The sequence below is a fragment of the Sphaerodactylus townsendi genome, linkage group LG01 (genome assembly GCF_021028975.2).
Source record: "Sphaerodactylus townsendi isolate TG3544 linkage group LG01, MPM_Stown_v2.3, whole genome shotgun sequence".
Classification (NCBI taxonomy): domain Eukaryota; kingdom Metazoa; phylum Chordata; class Lepidosauria; order Squamata; family Sphaerodactylidae; genus Sphaerodactylus; species Sphaerodactylus townsendi.
The window spans coordinates 152,177,002-152,191,293 of record NC_059425.1 but is presented as its reverse complement, the minus strand read 5'-3'; the positions used below and the strand labels follow the sequence as shown (position 1 = coordinate 152,191,293).

Genomic DNA, 14,292 nt, shown 5'->3' with positions numbered 1-14,292 from the left:
GTGACACCTTGATTGTGAAATTCCTTCTTTGTCACTGTGCACTTTCATTGTACAATATCAGGTGACATTGTTCTCTCAAACTTTTAATGTTTAGTTTTTCTGTAGTTATGACTACTGCTGAATTTTAATATACAGTTTTTTATTTAAGGTTTTAGTGTTCTTCATGAATTTAATACTGGGATATAATTATTAAATTTAGGAGAAGAGTTTGGATTTATACCCCACCTTTCTCTCCTGTAAGGAGACTCAAGGTGGCTTACAAATTCCTTTCCCTTCCTCTCTCCACAACAGACACCTTGTGAGGTAAGTGGGGCTGAGAGAGTTCCAAAGAACTGTAAGTAGCCCAAGGTCACCCAGCAGGAATGTAGGAGTGCGAAAACACATCTGGTTCACCAGATAAGCCTCTGCCACTCAGGTGGAGGAGTGGGGAATCAAACCCAGTTCTCCATATTAGAGTCCACCTGCTCTTAACCACTATACCACGCTGACTCAAATATCTGATTTGTTTATATCTGCTTTTATTTTGAAGTTTAAGGTTTTTTACTGCAATTGTTTTAATGCTATTTATCACTGGTCCTTGCTGGTTTTAGTGGCTGTAATTTAATTTTCTTTTTGCGCAGTGCTTTGAGAACTGTACTGTTCTGTGACAGTCTAAAATGAATCACAGCAATCAATAAACGAGAATATAGAAGGATTACACAAAGGATTTGCCTGAGCAGAAATTTTAAAAAATGAATATAGATTTAACAATCAGCTGGAGTGACACTACAAAATGGTGCATTTGCCTCCTTCACCAATGTGCCTGCTGAGGGAATGGGGCTGAAATGGTTGCATGAAAGCCCACTTTGCCTAATTCAACTGAAGCATGATGTGAAAAAATCTGACACTGTGTAGGGGGAGGAAGGGGTTTCTACTCCTCCCTAACAATATTATTGAAGCATTGGTTCCTGTTGAATCTAACAGGGGCGTAAAAAGAATATCCAAGTTCAAAGTATCGTTGGTCCATTATGCAAAGCACAAATAAGACATCCTGAGGATGGGGGGAAAAATAGGTCATCTTGGGGAGGAACCCTGCACAGCTTTTTATCCACAACATCCTCAGGACGCCTTATTTCAGCTCTATGTGGGTTTTTTTTGAAGCCACAAAAATATGGACTTTTTTGCCTGAAGTCAGATGGGATTTCCATATTGGGTGTTTGTGTCTTTGAAGATAGCTCATTGAAAATTTTTTAAACTATATATTGCCGGAATCGGCAGGATTAGCTGAGTACAACCATGTACTTTTCAAGCTAAAAAGGCTTCCAGGAGCAAAGCCTGGAGAGCAAACATCCAGGGAAAATCTCAGCAAATGGGTGCAGGCACAGAGAATCACTGCAGCATCATAAAATGTTGGGCATGAGAGCATCACGCTCGGGTGGGAGGAAATGATGGGCAGGATAAAAAGCCTCTTTTTCCTCTGATGTCTTTTTCTCCATGCTGTCTGGGAAAAAAATGAGGTGACTTTTCAAAAGATATCCCCAGGATGTCTTATTTGTGCTGTGCAGAATGGGCCATTCTCTGGCAGTCTGATCACTAGAAAAGACTACTTAATTTAGTTATGGGCACTGCATTTCCATGCATATCCACAGTTAGAATGTGCTGATGTGTGAAGCCTTTAGGATTATCTTCATGAATATGGCTTGTAAATCCATGCTTTGTGTTTTCCAGGTAGATTTCAGCTACACTGTTGCATAAGCAGAACATCTGTGGATTTTGCTTATTTCTTGTTCAACATTCTAAACTGAGGAGTAAAATAGCTCTTTGCTGAATGGGGGATACTTTTAATATGATGAAAGGCATATTTGGATTCATCTCATTGTCAGCAATAATAGCTGTGCATTCCAAAGGCCATTTCATATATTATGCAAAGGCAGAACTTAGTTTACCTACGCACTTGTTATATACTTAACAGGATACTAGAATTCTGAGACATGCACTTGGATACTTGAATGCAAATGTTTTAAATATTCTAATCAGACACCGAGATGTGTACGTGTGTGGAAGAGATGAATCGGTGTCACATAGTTTGTTTTAGGAATATGCAGCTGTTTCTTATGTTCAGTCTCATTGCCTGAAAAGAGATATTCTAACCTGTTTGCTTCAAGGATCTCTGAACATTTGCTTTTGCCTATTAACTGTTTGTGTTGGTCTCAAAAATGTCCATCTGGAGCAATTGTAATGAATTTAACATTTGATCATATAATATATGTATTTAAACAAATATGCATGAAAATCAGTTTCATTACTAAATGTATGGCACGAAGAACGTGAATTTTAAAATATATTTTAACTTGCTAATTTGAACTTTCATAAAATTTAAAGCAAAACAGATTTTTTAACTAAAAGCTCAGTATAAATTCCACTATTATTATAAGGCTCTCGATTATAGTACATGTTCCAATATAAAGACATTTTAATCCAACTTCTTATTTGTAATAATCATAATTAATCTTAGTTCATAGAGAGGTGACAAAACTTGGTCTTATGCCGTCTCATTTTAGAAAGTGAGGATCAACATGATTGAATGTTCCTTCGTATAACAAGTTCCCTTACATAAAAAGTTAACCTAGCAAAACAAAAGTTATGTTTAGGACTCTTACAGTACAATTCTAAGCAGAACTATATCCTTCTAAGTCAGTGGTTCTCAGCCTGTGGGTCGTGACCCCTTTGGGAGTCGAACAACCCTTTCACGGGGGTCGCCTAAGACCATCGGAAAACACATATTTCTGATGGTCTTAGGAACCAAGACACAAATAATTTTATGGTTGGGGGTCACCACAACTTGAGGAACTGTATTAAAGGGTTGCGGCATTAGAAGAACCACTGTTCTAAGTCCATCTGTGACTTTGGCAAATTTAGAAGCAAGTTAATTTACTTAGGACTGCAGCCAGAATGTAGTATGGCATTATTAAGCTCAGATGCGTCTGCTTATGTGCATGCCTCCCCTCCTCCTTTCTCATGTGAAGAATCTCAGTGAGGCACATGCCATATTTAACCAAGATATATATCTAAGACTGCAACCCAGACGTGGAGGGGAGCACAGAAGCAGCTGGGGACAGTGCTGTAAAGGCGGCACTGCAGTACCTCCACAGTGGATTTGAGCAGCACGAAAAAAATGTAAGTTTAAATCCCTCCAGCCTCCTGTATTGCCCCATAGAACAAACAGTAATTCTGTAGGGTGGGGGCTTGCTTTTTATGCTGGAATGCTCCACCTTTAGGAATGGCCCAGCCAACCCCCCTGCACTGGGTTCTGCTTGGATGCTAGTATAGCTCTGTGGTGGCCCTGACTTCCAGGTTGGCCTGTTACAGATCTGTGCAGTAGCTGGATGCCACAGTTTTTGCTTCCTCTGCCAGAATGGGTTCCTCTTTCACTGGCTGAGTGGGCAAATGTGTCGGCGCCACCCTTCACTGCTCCCACAGCTCAATCCCTCCCCGCTTTGGATTGGACCGCCCAGGCACAAAGGTTAACTGGAATTACTTTCACCTGCCCCAAACTGGGATTCTAAGCCAGGCATAGAAAACAAATAGTGCAATCCTGAACAGAGCTATAACTTTCTATGGGTGTATCTCTGCTTAGGAAGGCACTTTAATTACAGCTGACATACATGCTTGCATTTATATGATTAAAATGGTGATTACCTCCATGTACACTGTTTTAGGATTGCTCCCTTAATTTCTAGCTTGGGATTCTCCATATGAGAAGAATCCGGTGGTGGGATTTAAATGATTTAACAACTGTTTGTTTACAAGCACCATTTTAACAACCGGTTCTGCCGAAGTGGTGCGAACGTGCTGAATCCCACCACTGACTCTAAAGAATGTTCTCAGGTTTTTGGGCGGCATCTAACCTTTTGAGCCATTGGGTCTTTGAGAATATTTTTGTCTGAGGATTCCTTTTCACCCAACAAAACTGGGCTTAAAAGAAGGAAAAAGAAAGAAGGTAAGGAGGGAGAAGTGAAGCAAACACAGATGAGCTCATAAATAAGCCAGATTTGGATACATCACAGTTTAATATGGTCAAAACTATGTCTAAATACAGCTTATGTTGCTAACTCACTATAGATTAGTACCCAAGTCTAAGAATAGATTAGGACATAGTTTACCCTTTGGGGGCAAATTTTTGCATGAAGAATTATTTATGTATGTGGACTCCATGTGCAATACGAAGCGATCTAGACAACGGAAAATTCTTAAATAATGCCTCAAATTATCTTTTTTTTTGTATTGTCGAAGGCTTTCACGGCCGGAATCACTTGGGTGCTGTGTGGTTTCCGGGCTGTATGGCCGTGTTCTAGCAGCATTCTCTCCTGACGTTTCGCCTGCATCTGTGGCTGGCATCTTCAGAGGAGGATCTTCATACAGCCCGGAAACCACACAGCACCCAAATCTTTTTTTTTTTGTTTATTTTACCTGCTTATTTTTGTTTATTTTACCTGCTTATTTTTGTTTATTCGTACCTGCTTTTTATTATCTATTTCAGAAAAGGTTTTATATGTCAACAGTTTGTGACATTCTCTTGTTTTGACATTGATAATGAAATCACTCAGTTAAAGTGTTAAAAATAATTTTTCTATGTGCGAAATATTGGGCTACAGAGCAATTTAAAGTATTTAATTCTAAAACTGTTCTCGTATACAAACCTGGAGTTTTAGTTATTGTTTCATTAACTTCTCTCATTCCTTTACCTACAAGTAAAAAGACAAATTATCATTTTTATGAACATACTGTTTACTATATAGAATGTTGATACATAATGCTTGATTGAGGCAATTGTGTGTTCTGCAATACACCTATCATTTATAGCAGGAATAACTAACACCTACAATAAATAACTAACACCTACAATATGTTACATATTCAAGCAAATATAATTCTACACACTCATCAGCAAAAAAAATAGGAGAAATCTCTTGGGAGTCCAACATTTGTATTGAAGCAAATTTGCAGAAATAATTACTGTTCTCATTTCTTAAAAAATGATTGGTTTTATATCAGCCACAGTGCTGTAACAGAGAGCCTTATACTGGTAAGGAAGATAACGTACTTATGTGTTCATAATTATGTTACATGTACTCTAGAAACCTGCTGTTAAATTACTCTGTCTAATGGCATAAACCAGAAACAGCCAGAACAATGACAAGACTTCATAATACATGAAACAGTGGCCAACTTTTCCAGCATGTGCTATAATTTGGGAAATAATTTGGGAAAAAATGATAGAGTGTCACTGGCGGGCACGCCAGTCTTGAGATGGGTTTGCTGCTAAGGCTGTTCAGATCAAGGAGAAAAGGGAGCAGTGTGACATCTTGGGATATGTCCAAGCCAGGCCTATGAACTCCTACTGGCAGTCCTCTTCCCCTGCTATTACTTGTTGGGCTACTGGAGGAAAGGGGAAATGGGAGGGAAGCAGTGGTGCCAATGACATGCTGACATCACTTCTAGGTCTCACCAGAAGTGACATCAAAATGCCATTGGTAATGTGAGTAAGCCCTGTCCCATTACATCTAGAGCTTACGCAACTATGGTCACATATACACAAACTGTGCTATATGTCATATCCCACAATGCATTGCCATGAACTACCTCACCTTAGATTTTGACTAGCACCCTTATATAGATATAATGGTTTTAATGAGGCCAACATAACAATTTTCCAACAAAGTGGGGTGGTAGAAAGTTTACAGAATTTCAGCCCTACATAAGTTTCAGGATTGGGTGCACTGAAAAAATTGGGTTTTCCATTACGTTGTAAGTATTTAACAGGACCCTTGCATGAAGAGTGCTTCTTGCATGTGGGTTCTCCTAAAATTCTCCAAAGCTGAGATGATGTCTTATGCCATGGCAGCAGAATATGCAGAATATAAGGCTGTGTTTCCATTTATAGAAAAAGTTAGAAATAATGACAGAGAAATGATGATGCTCTCTGTAGTGCAGCACAATTCAGGCATGGAGTTTGGGGGGCAGGAAACAGTAGCCTGGTTTGTGCAAGTGAAGATGATGGCATAGTTAGTATAAGTAATGAAGCCTGAAAAAATAGCACAGATCCACTGAACGAACCATCACCCTTTTGCCCAAGTATAAACATGATATGGATTCAATCATGTGTGTATGACTATTCTGGTTGCTCCTTACCTTTTAACAAAATCAGAACAGTACAAAATTGCTACTTTATCTTTTGTTTACTGAAGTCTTAATCAGCATTAGACAGCAGTATCTAGATGTTGGCTTAGTTCAAAGGATTCATCCTAAAATGTACTTCAAACTGTTATACAAGTTCAACAAAATGCATTTCTATTTTGACATTTAATGATGTTTGGTGAACCATGTATAAAATACTGCCTTGAACATTATCCTTATTTTCTAATTTAGGCTGTATGTTCAAGTGCAGCAGATAAACAGAGATTGTCCTCAAAAATTTAGATCTAGTGCAGGGGTAGGGAACCTGCGGCTCTCCAGATGTTCAGGAACTACAATTCCCATCAGCCTCTGTCAGCATGGCCAATTAGCCATGCTGGTAGGGGCTGATGGGAATTGTAGTTCCTGAACATCTGGAGAGCCGCAGGTTCCCTACCCCTGACTAGTGAAATCCTGAAGCAACATTTTTTTTTGCCCAAGTACATTTTTTTCTTACTTTAATGGCAATAAATAAACTAATATTTTCTAAAACAATCAGACTGTTAAATATTTCATATACATAAAAAACCAAATACACAGATATTTAGTTTATTCGGAGATTTTTCATAAGCTTGACAAGGTATGAAGAAAAAAGTACTTTTATAGTATTACATGTAGTTTTCCTTAAACACTTAGAAACACATGTGAAACATTTTAAGATTGACACAAACTGAAATAAGCAATCTACAAGAACACATTTCTATCGTTTTATGCAATCTGTATAAATAATTTGTTTAATTTATCAATAGTTCAATTCTATAGAAAATCAAACTATATAATAGGAAATCCAGAGTTGTATCCACACATCATTGGATGCTGCACTATCATTATACTATAGCAATCATTTGTGGTTGCACTGACTGGTCCACACAGTCTAGTTACAAATAATTATCAAAACATACAACAATGTGTAGATGTAGTCCAGCAGTATCACCATCTGCTCTCTGTCAGCAGTGTTCAAGAGGGCAGGCTCTACCATGACGAAGGCAAGCCTCTCATTCTTTCCAAAATCTACCAGGTATTGAACTGTTATGTAAATGGAGTTCTAACAAGAAAGTATGAGTTAATATGGCTGTGTGAGCTGAGCATTCTTAAACAGCAACAATCATAGGTGATTCCTTCTGAAACTGGTACCACATAGTCACATACATGTGTTACTATACCTTGAATCTTTACTAAGCTCACTGGAAGAGGAAAGTGTGTAAAGAAAAGAAGGTTATGTTCTCCTACAGAAGGAAATGTTCTGTAGGTTGACATTTTCCTCTAGCAGACAGAGCCTTTGCCCATGCCAAACCCACATATGAGCCTCTTGCATCAGAGAAATGTTCTTTCCATTGGAGCAAAGCCCTTCCATTGGAGGAAAGGATCTGTCATTTATAAGGAAGCCGGTGGGTTCCCTTCTCAAGACTGATGAACAGTTGGTTGGCTGCACTCCTCTGGAGTGAGGGAAATTCCCAATCACACACCCCAGGGTTAATAAAATTGTCCAAGTTGATATGGTCAACTTTATTAAAAAAAACAGATACCACCAAATATAGTTTAACAGGAGAGATGTTCTCTCATGAGATATAGTAAGCTGGGGCTCCTAATTGGGCAAACTGTAACACAAATTAGTCCTGAAGAAAGAGTTTAGAAAGCTGAGGGCTGAAATGGATGTGATGTGCAGCTGTGTGTTACACTCCCCTAACTTTTTTTCTTTAATTAGCAGCAAGTATGGGAGATTTCAAACCTGGGGAGAAAATCACTTCTCCACTGAGAACTTCATATGAGAAGAAGTTCAGAACCATCTCTTCTATGGATATTAATTGTTCCATCTCCAAGTCCTTGCAGCAGCAAGTGCCATGATCCCCATCATGGGGTAATAATACTCCTTTTCTGCTGTGTGTACCATGACTATGTTCCTAGAAACATTGTGAGGTATCCCTCTGGTAGAAAAATTGTTGTGCATGTGGCCGTCAGATCTGAGGGAAAGGAGAACGCCTGTCAATGCATCTCTAATAGCAGAATTTATGGACTTGCTGCATCTTGTCTTCGTTTTATTATACTACCTAATCTTTTTTCTCTTCACCCTTTTGTGACACCTTTTCTCAAGAGATACCTCAGAGGGGTTGTTTTACTACCAATGCTGCCAGCATCTGAGGTGGAAACAAGATTGGAATCCAAGCTGGGATGTGCTCTCAACAACCCTTCATACTGCTTGCTGGAGTCCAGCTGAACAGTTGTATGTGTGATATGTGTCATACCATTTAAAGAAGAAAAGTAAACTTCTTCAACCTGGTTATTGTTGTTCCTCCAGTCATTATTGTCAGAAAAGAGATAAAAGATTAATACCCAGAATTGACACACATTATATCAGCAATCCTAACAACACTTCCCTAAAGCAAAGTCCTATTGACTAAAAGTACACCTTATTGGTTGCTCCCCATACTCCTTAAAATGAATGGGATGAGGTTGACTTTCAAGTGAAAGCAATTTGAAGCATTTCTTTTTTTAAAAAAAATTAGGGACTTACTTTTACAAACAGGTGACTTTCCTGTCCATTTCATATCTGGCTTACATGTCCGATGTTCTGATCCACCAGCAAGAAAAAATCCTGGCTGACAGGTATATACCAAAGTGTAGCCTAAGGTAGGAAGATCTATTGCCTTCACGTCCACATTTGGTGGTGTCTCTGGCTGTCTGCAAGCGTGAGCTGAAATGATTGTTTTTGTTTAAAAAATAAAGAAAAAGAAACCAGCATTGGTTAGGAATCGAAATTATAATCCTTTTATGTCTCAAGAGCTTAGCGTGATATTTCTCTGCTGAGGTTGACACACATGCAGTGTAAGAAATGAGTGCAAAAAGTTGCAAGTGAAGGTATACAAAGCACCTTCCTTTCCTGTACTGTACACAGCAAGCATCTATTATGAGGAAAGTAACTAAGAAAAAGACAAGGAAAGCTAAAGCACATGCCATTGCAAATTAGACTGGGATCAGTACAGTGAATTCCTGAGCTGTCACTGTTGCAAGCATCACTCCTATTCAACGACTCAAAGAACCTTGAAAATTATGGAGTGATTTCACTGCTAAATAAATTCATTATAAACCACTACAAAATAAAGGTTCCATAGAAAGGTTTTTATTATGCTACACTGCTTATAAAAGCTGCTTAAACAATACTTGCCTCTTTCTTTGTGCCCTGATCTGTACACTTATGACAGCTCAAAGTAAAATGTAGAATAAGATAAGAACCTCAGGTTACACTGGATTCACATCAGCGTACTTTATTGAAGAGGCATGCCAATGTCCCTGAACCAGAAATCTAAAAGCATTAATCTTTCAGCATTTCACTCATAGCCTGGGACATTTACTGTACACTCATTTCTAAAAGGAATGGAGCATGGTGGGAAAACACCCATTCTTAAGGCTTCTAAAAGCCATATTTTCATCAGCACATAATCCACTAGCATGGAGCAAAACTGAAGACACATTGTGATGCTTAAGAACACATTCCTTGACTGCAGATTCTAATATGGAAATGCTTTAAACAAGAAATCCACACACCCTTGTAAAACCTTTAGATGGTATAGTCCCACAATAGCATAAGCATATGAAATGTTTACATTGGTCAAAGTTGAGCCAGACTTCTCAATAGGTCGGGAGATTTTGTTTTTCAGTAGGGACCCTATGCCACCAGGAAATCAATTTATCATACTCTTAAAAAAAGAAAAGTTACTGAAATATTGAGCATTTGATTTGCTTTAAAAAAACTTACGGATGCATTCAGGCTGTACGCCACTCCAAGTTAAATTTGCAAGACAACTGCGTGTAGTAGAGCCCTGGACATGATATCCCTTCCTACATCTGAAAAAGACTCTGCTCCCAACCTAAAAAGTAATAACAGTAACATTAACAACAACAACAACAACCACAACCAGCTAAAGATCTGGCAGCTGTGAAATCTACCATAATAATAATAATAATAATAATAATAATAATAATAATAATAATAATAATAATAATAATAATAATAATGAAGAAGAAGAAGAAGACGACGACGACATTGGGGATACTGAAAGTAACATAATTTTTTAATTTTTTATTTTATTACATTTATACCCTTCCATCACTGGCCACTTAGAGTGACTTATAAACAACAAAACACAACAAAAGGGACACAAATTAAAAAAATTGCAGAATATTAAAATCTAAATTTCTCACCAGATTGTGACAAAATAATATCAATACAAATTACAGAATCCCCATTTCCTAATTACAGAAGAAGAGCGAGGAGAGTAAATTGTAAACTGGAAGGGGAGGTGCGCAGTTTAAGTGCATAACTAGACTTGGTGATTCGGCATGGCTGAATCGCAAAAAAACTTGAATTGCAGCACAATTCAGTGGATTTGGCTTGTATTCCAGCTGAATGCAAGCCTCCCGATTACAAGCTGATCCGAATCAGATTGACTTGTATTAATTCAGCAATGCCGAATCGGCATTTGTTCAAGTCAGGGATCTTAAACATCCCTGCTCTCCTTTAATCTTTGCTGAAAGTGGGGAGAAGAAAAGTCACCTCTCCCCGCCCCTTCATCAGGTGCTCTCCCCCTACTTTCAGCAGAGGAGGGGGGAAGAGAAGTGACTTCTCTCCTCCCTGCTCCTTTCGGCATTTGTTCAGGCCAGGGATCTTAAAGATGCTTGCTCTCCTTTAATCTCTGCAGGCTTTCCCTCCCCCAAATTTCATCAGGCTCTTTGCTGGAAGGGGGGAAAGAGAGAAGTGACTTTTCTTCTTCCCCACCCACTTTCAGCAGAGATTAAAGGAGAGCAGGGAAGAAAGAAGTGACTTCTCCCCCACCCCACCCCCCAATCCACTTTCAGCAGGCTTAGTGATGCGGCAATCAGCACATGGCTGTTGATTAGGCAGCTCTTCCCAAAAATACTGCTATTCTTGCTAGGATTGCCAGTTGGGGGAGAGGAGGGAACTCAGTGGAGTACAATGCCATAGAATTCACCTCCAAAAGCTGCCATTTTTATCTTAGTCAGGGAGATAAATTAGGAGTCCAACCTATCAGCTCTTCTGTCAGCATGGCCAATTGGCCATGCTGGTAGGGCTGATGGGAATCAGATGTTCAGGAACATCAATTTCGTCCAGCCTCTGGAGATTGGCCAGTGTGGCCATGCTGGTAGAGAGCGTGAAATTATGAACCTAATCCTAGGCTCCTCTGGATTCAATCTAGGGGGACTGATCTCTGTCATATGGAGATCAGTTGTAATAGCAGACCACCATTTTGATGTTGGCATTGGGGCATCTGTTCTTAAAAATGCTTCCCAACAGGGATCTTTAAACTTTAAATATCTTTGAAGGGATCTTTAAAGTTTAAAGGGAACCCAAAGCACCTAGCCACTTTGGATTCTCTTTAAACAAAAGTTTCCCTAATGTTTTCTTAAAGGAACCCCCCCCCATCCCTCTGAGAATTCCCTTCGAGCATAACAGCAAGCCCTTAAAGAACCCCCCCCCCCAATCCCTCTGAGAATTCCCTTTGGGCATAACAGCAAGCCCCATGTAAGTTTATGCTGAGGAAAACACAATTACTTTTTCCCACCATAGAACTTGCAGAAGATCCTGGCAGATTCTCTGACCTGGTTCCATTGTAGCCAGTGGGGAATTTCTGGGGGAATAACTAGGGTGCACATTTTTCAAGGTAGAGGCACCACATTTTCAGGGTGACATCAGGAGACACTCCTGGCAATAGCATCCAGGTTTAGTGAGCCCTGGCCTGCTTACACACACCCAGAAATTCCCCACTGACTGTAATGGAGCCAGCTCAGTTCAAAGGGAGAATCTGGGGAAAACATTTGAGGTGCCTGTCAGAGGTGGATTTTTTAAGCTAGTGGCACCAAAATTTCAGGGTATCTTCATGAGTCTCTCCTGATTATATCGTCTGGATTTCATGAAGGTTGGCTCAGAGGGTGCAGTTTTATGGACCCTCAAAGGGGTAGCCCCCATCTCCTATTAGCTTTCATGGAAACAATGGGGGATGGGGGCACCCCCTTTGGGGGTTTATAAAACTGGACCCCTGAATGAAACTTCTCTCATTGATAGCTTCTCCCAATGAGAGAACCACCAGTAGGCTTCGGATCCCACAGGGCATTCTGGAAACTGACTGGATCCACAAGTCTCCTTGGGCAGGCATAAATGCACCCATTGCCTTAACAGGAAGACACAATAATATCTACCCAGGCCTTCAGAGCAAAGTGGTCTGGCCTCAGCACTCTACCAATAGAAACTAACACTTGATGGTCTCAATCATTATGTGAACTATAATTTTGGAAATATTCTTTTTAATGAGTGGGATTAATACCAACATATTTGACTCATTAAAGTGCCTTATACTGAAGCAGACTGCTGGTCCATTAAGGTAGTATTATCTACTCAGATTAGCAGTAGGTCTCCATGGTCTCAGGCAGAGAGATGCCAGGGATTGAAACTGGGGACTTCTGCTTGCCAAGCTAAGCAACAGACCCTCCACCGTTGATTTTTCATAACCAGTTTGGACAGAGAAGCAGTACTGGATATGCTTAACACATACAATCTTCCCTGTTTGTCAAGTCTCAAACACACATGATGCTGGGAGTGCCATGGCAGGAATATCCTCTGATCATTTCCTTGAAAAACCAGGTGCAAATTGGGACCATCTTGGCCTTTCACAATCACGTCCCTGACGTGAACTAACCCTGGGGAAACCCTGGGGAAATACAGGTACCACTCTGGAAATAGTACAAGAATTGGGACTTGCATCCAAAGCTCTTTTCTTTCTTTTTTTGCTTGTGCTTCCTTAGTCTTTTGTTGAAGCAGTCATCTACTATGTACTACATTTCTCTAGTACTGGGCACTTTTTGGTTCATTGAAATGATATTGGTCTTGCATGAGTGGAAGTGTCTAAACAGAGGAAGGTGACTTGCAATAGAGGATTTTGTCCAAAATGGACAAGGATTCTGCCCAAGTAAAAATAAGACTTTGGATACAAGGCTTAGTTGACAATGTGATATACAACTAAAATTGCAAATCAACAGTCTGGTAGAAGTTTAATCATCATGTGAGAAACACTACATCCTATATCATCAATAACCTTTTTGTGGTTTTGTTTTTAAATAGAAATTCTACCTGTCAGTTTCAATTGCCAGGATGTATTCATCAACTTCTTTTTTCTCTGGCTATGGCTTTAACTAATTTAAGTAAAAGAATTACAAAGACTTCCCAAGAGGACAACCTGAAAGCGACATTGTTTCTTTCACTGTCTATCATATAATTTTATCCCTCCCGTTCTCCAAGAAACTCAGAGGGTGTACATGGATTTTACCTCCTCTATTTTGTCATTACAACAATGAGAGCAGCTTGCCCAAGAATATAGCCAATGAGCTTCATGGCTACCACACAGACCGGGCCCCACTGTGACTTTACAACAGTCAGAGTTTCAGAAACATCTTTTTGCAGGTATATAATTTCAAGATTCAGTTGCTTTAACACAGAAAACAGATTGGACCATGGCATAAAGCTAGCCTACCACTGTTTTCCACTTCTATCAGCTGAAAAATTAGGCAGGAGGAGGGAATTTTCCTTATCTTTAACATCTCGGAAATTATTAGATATTATAGTGATGAGCAGCAGAGAAAGGCAAGGAGAAGCTGTGATGGGAGTCAAAACTTCAGATTAGGCACACTGAATCTCTGATTTCTTAATTACCTCACAACCTTTGCAATTTTTGCTGTAGTGGAATTTAACTTCATGCATTCATAACTCAGCAGAAGGATAGCTCAACTGTGGTGTTTATGTACTTTTGCAACAATTTCTCAATTGCTCTCAAGACAGATCCTCAAGCTAATGCCTCATGCATAATTGAGGGATTACATGGAGAGCACACAATCAAGCAGCGCATCGGCCAACATGCATAGTAATTTTAACTTCAATATTTGTGCTTGAAATTTATCATAATTTACCAGTTAAATTAAGTCACTTGACAAATTATCTGTTGGGACATCAAGCAAAGTTCACAAATGTTAATTGGAGAGTAACCATTTCTGGACCATGCACTTGCATGTTTT

The 14,292-nt window shown here is 39.4% G+C and overlaps 1 protein-coding gene across 1 annotated transcript in view; it reads right to left on the bottom strand.

Moving 5' to 3' along the window:
- The window catches only part of CSMD1 (CUB and Sushi multiple domains 1), a 1,361,167-nt gene that overhangs the window by 23,442 nt on the left and 1,323,433 nt on the right, over nt 1-14,292 (bottom strand). The window contains exons 63-65 of the mRNA XM_048497567.1: nt 9,968-10,079; nt 8,726-8,905; nt 4,680-4,724 (exon numbers count right to left, since the gene is read on the bottom strand). Coding sequence (XP_048353524.1) covers nt 4,680-4,724; nt 8,726-8,905; nt 9,968-10,079 — 337 coding nt within the window. The remainder of the gene's footprint in view (nt 1-4,679; nt 4,725-8,725; nt 8,906-9,967; nt 10,080-14,292) is intronic.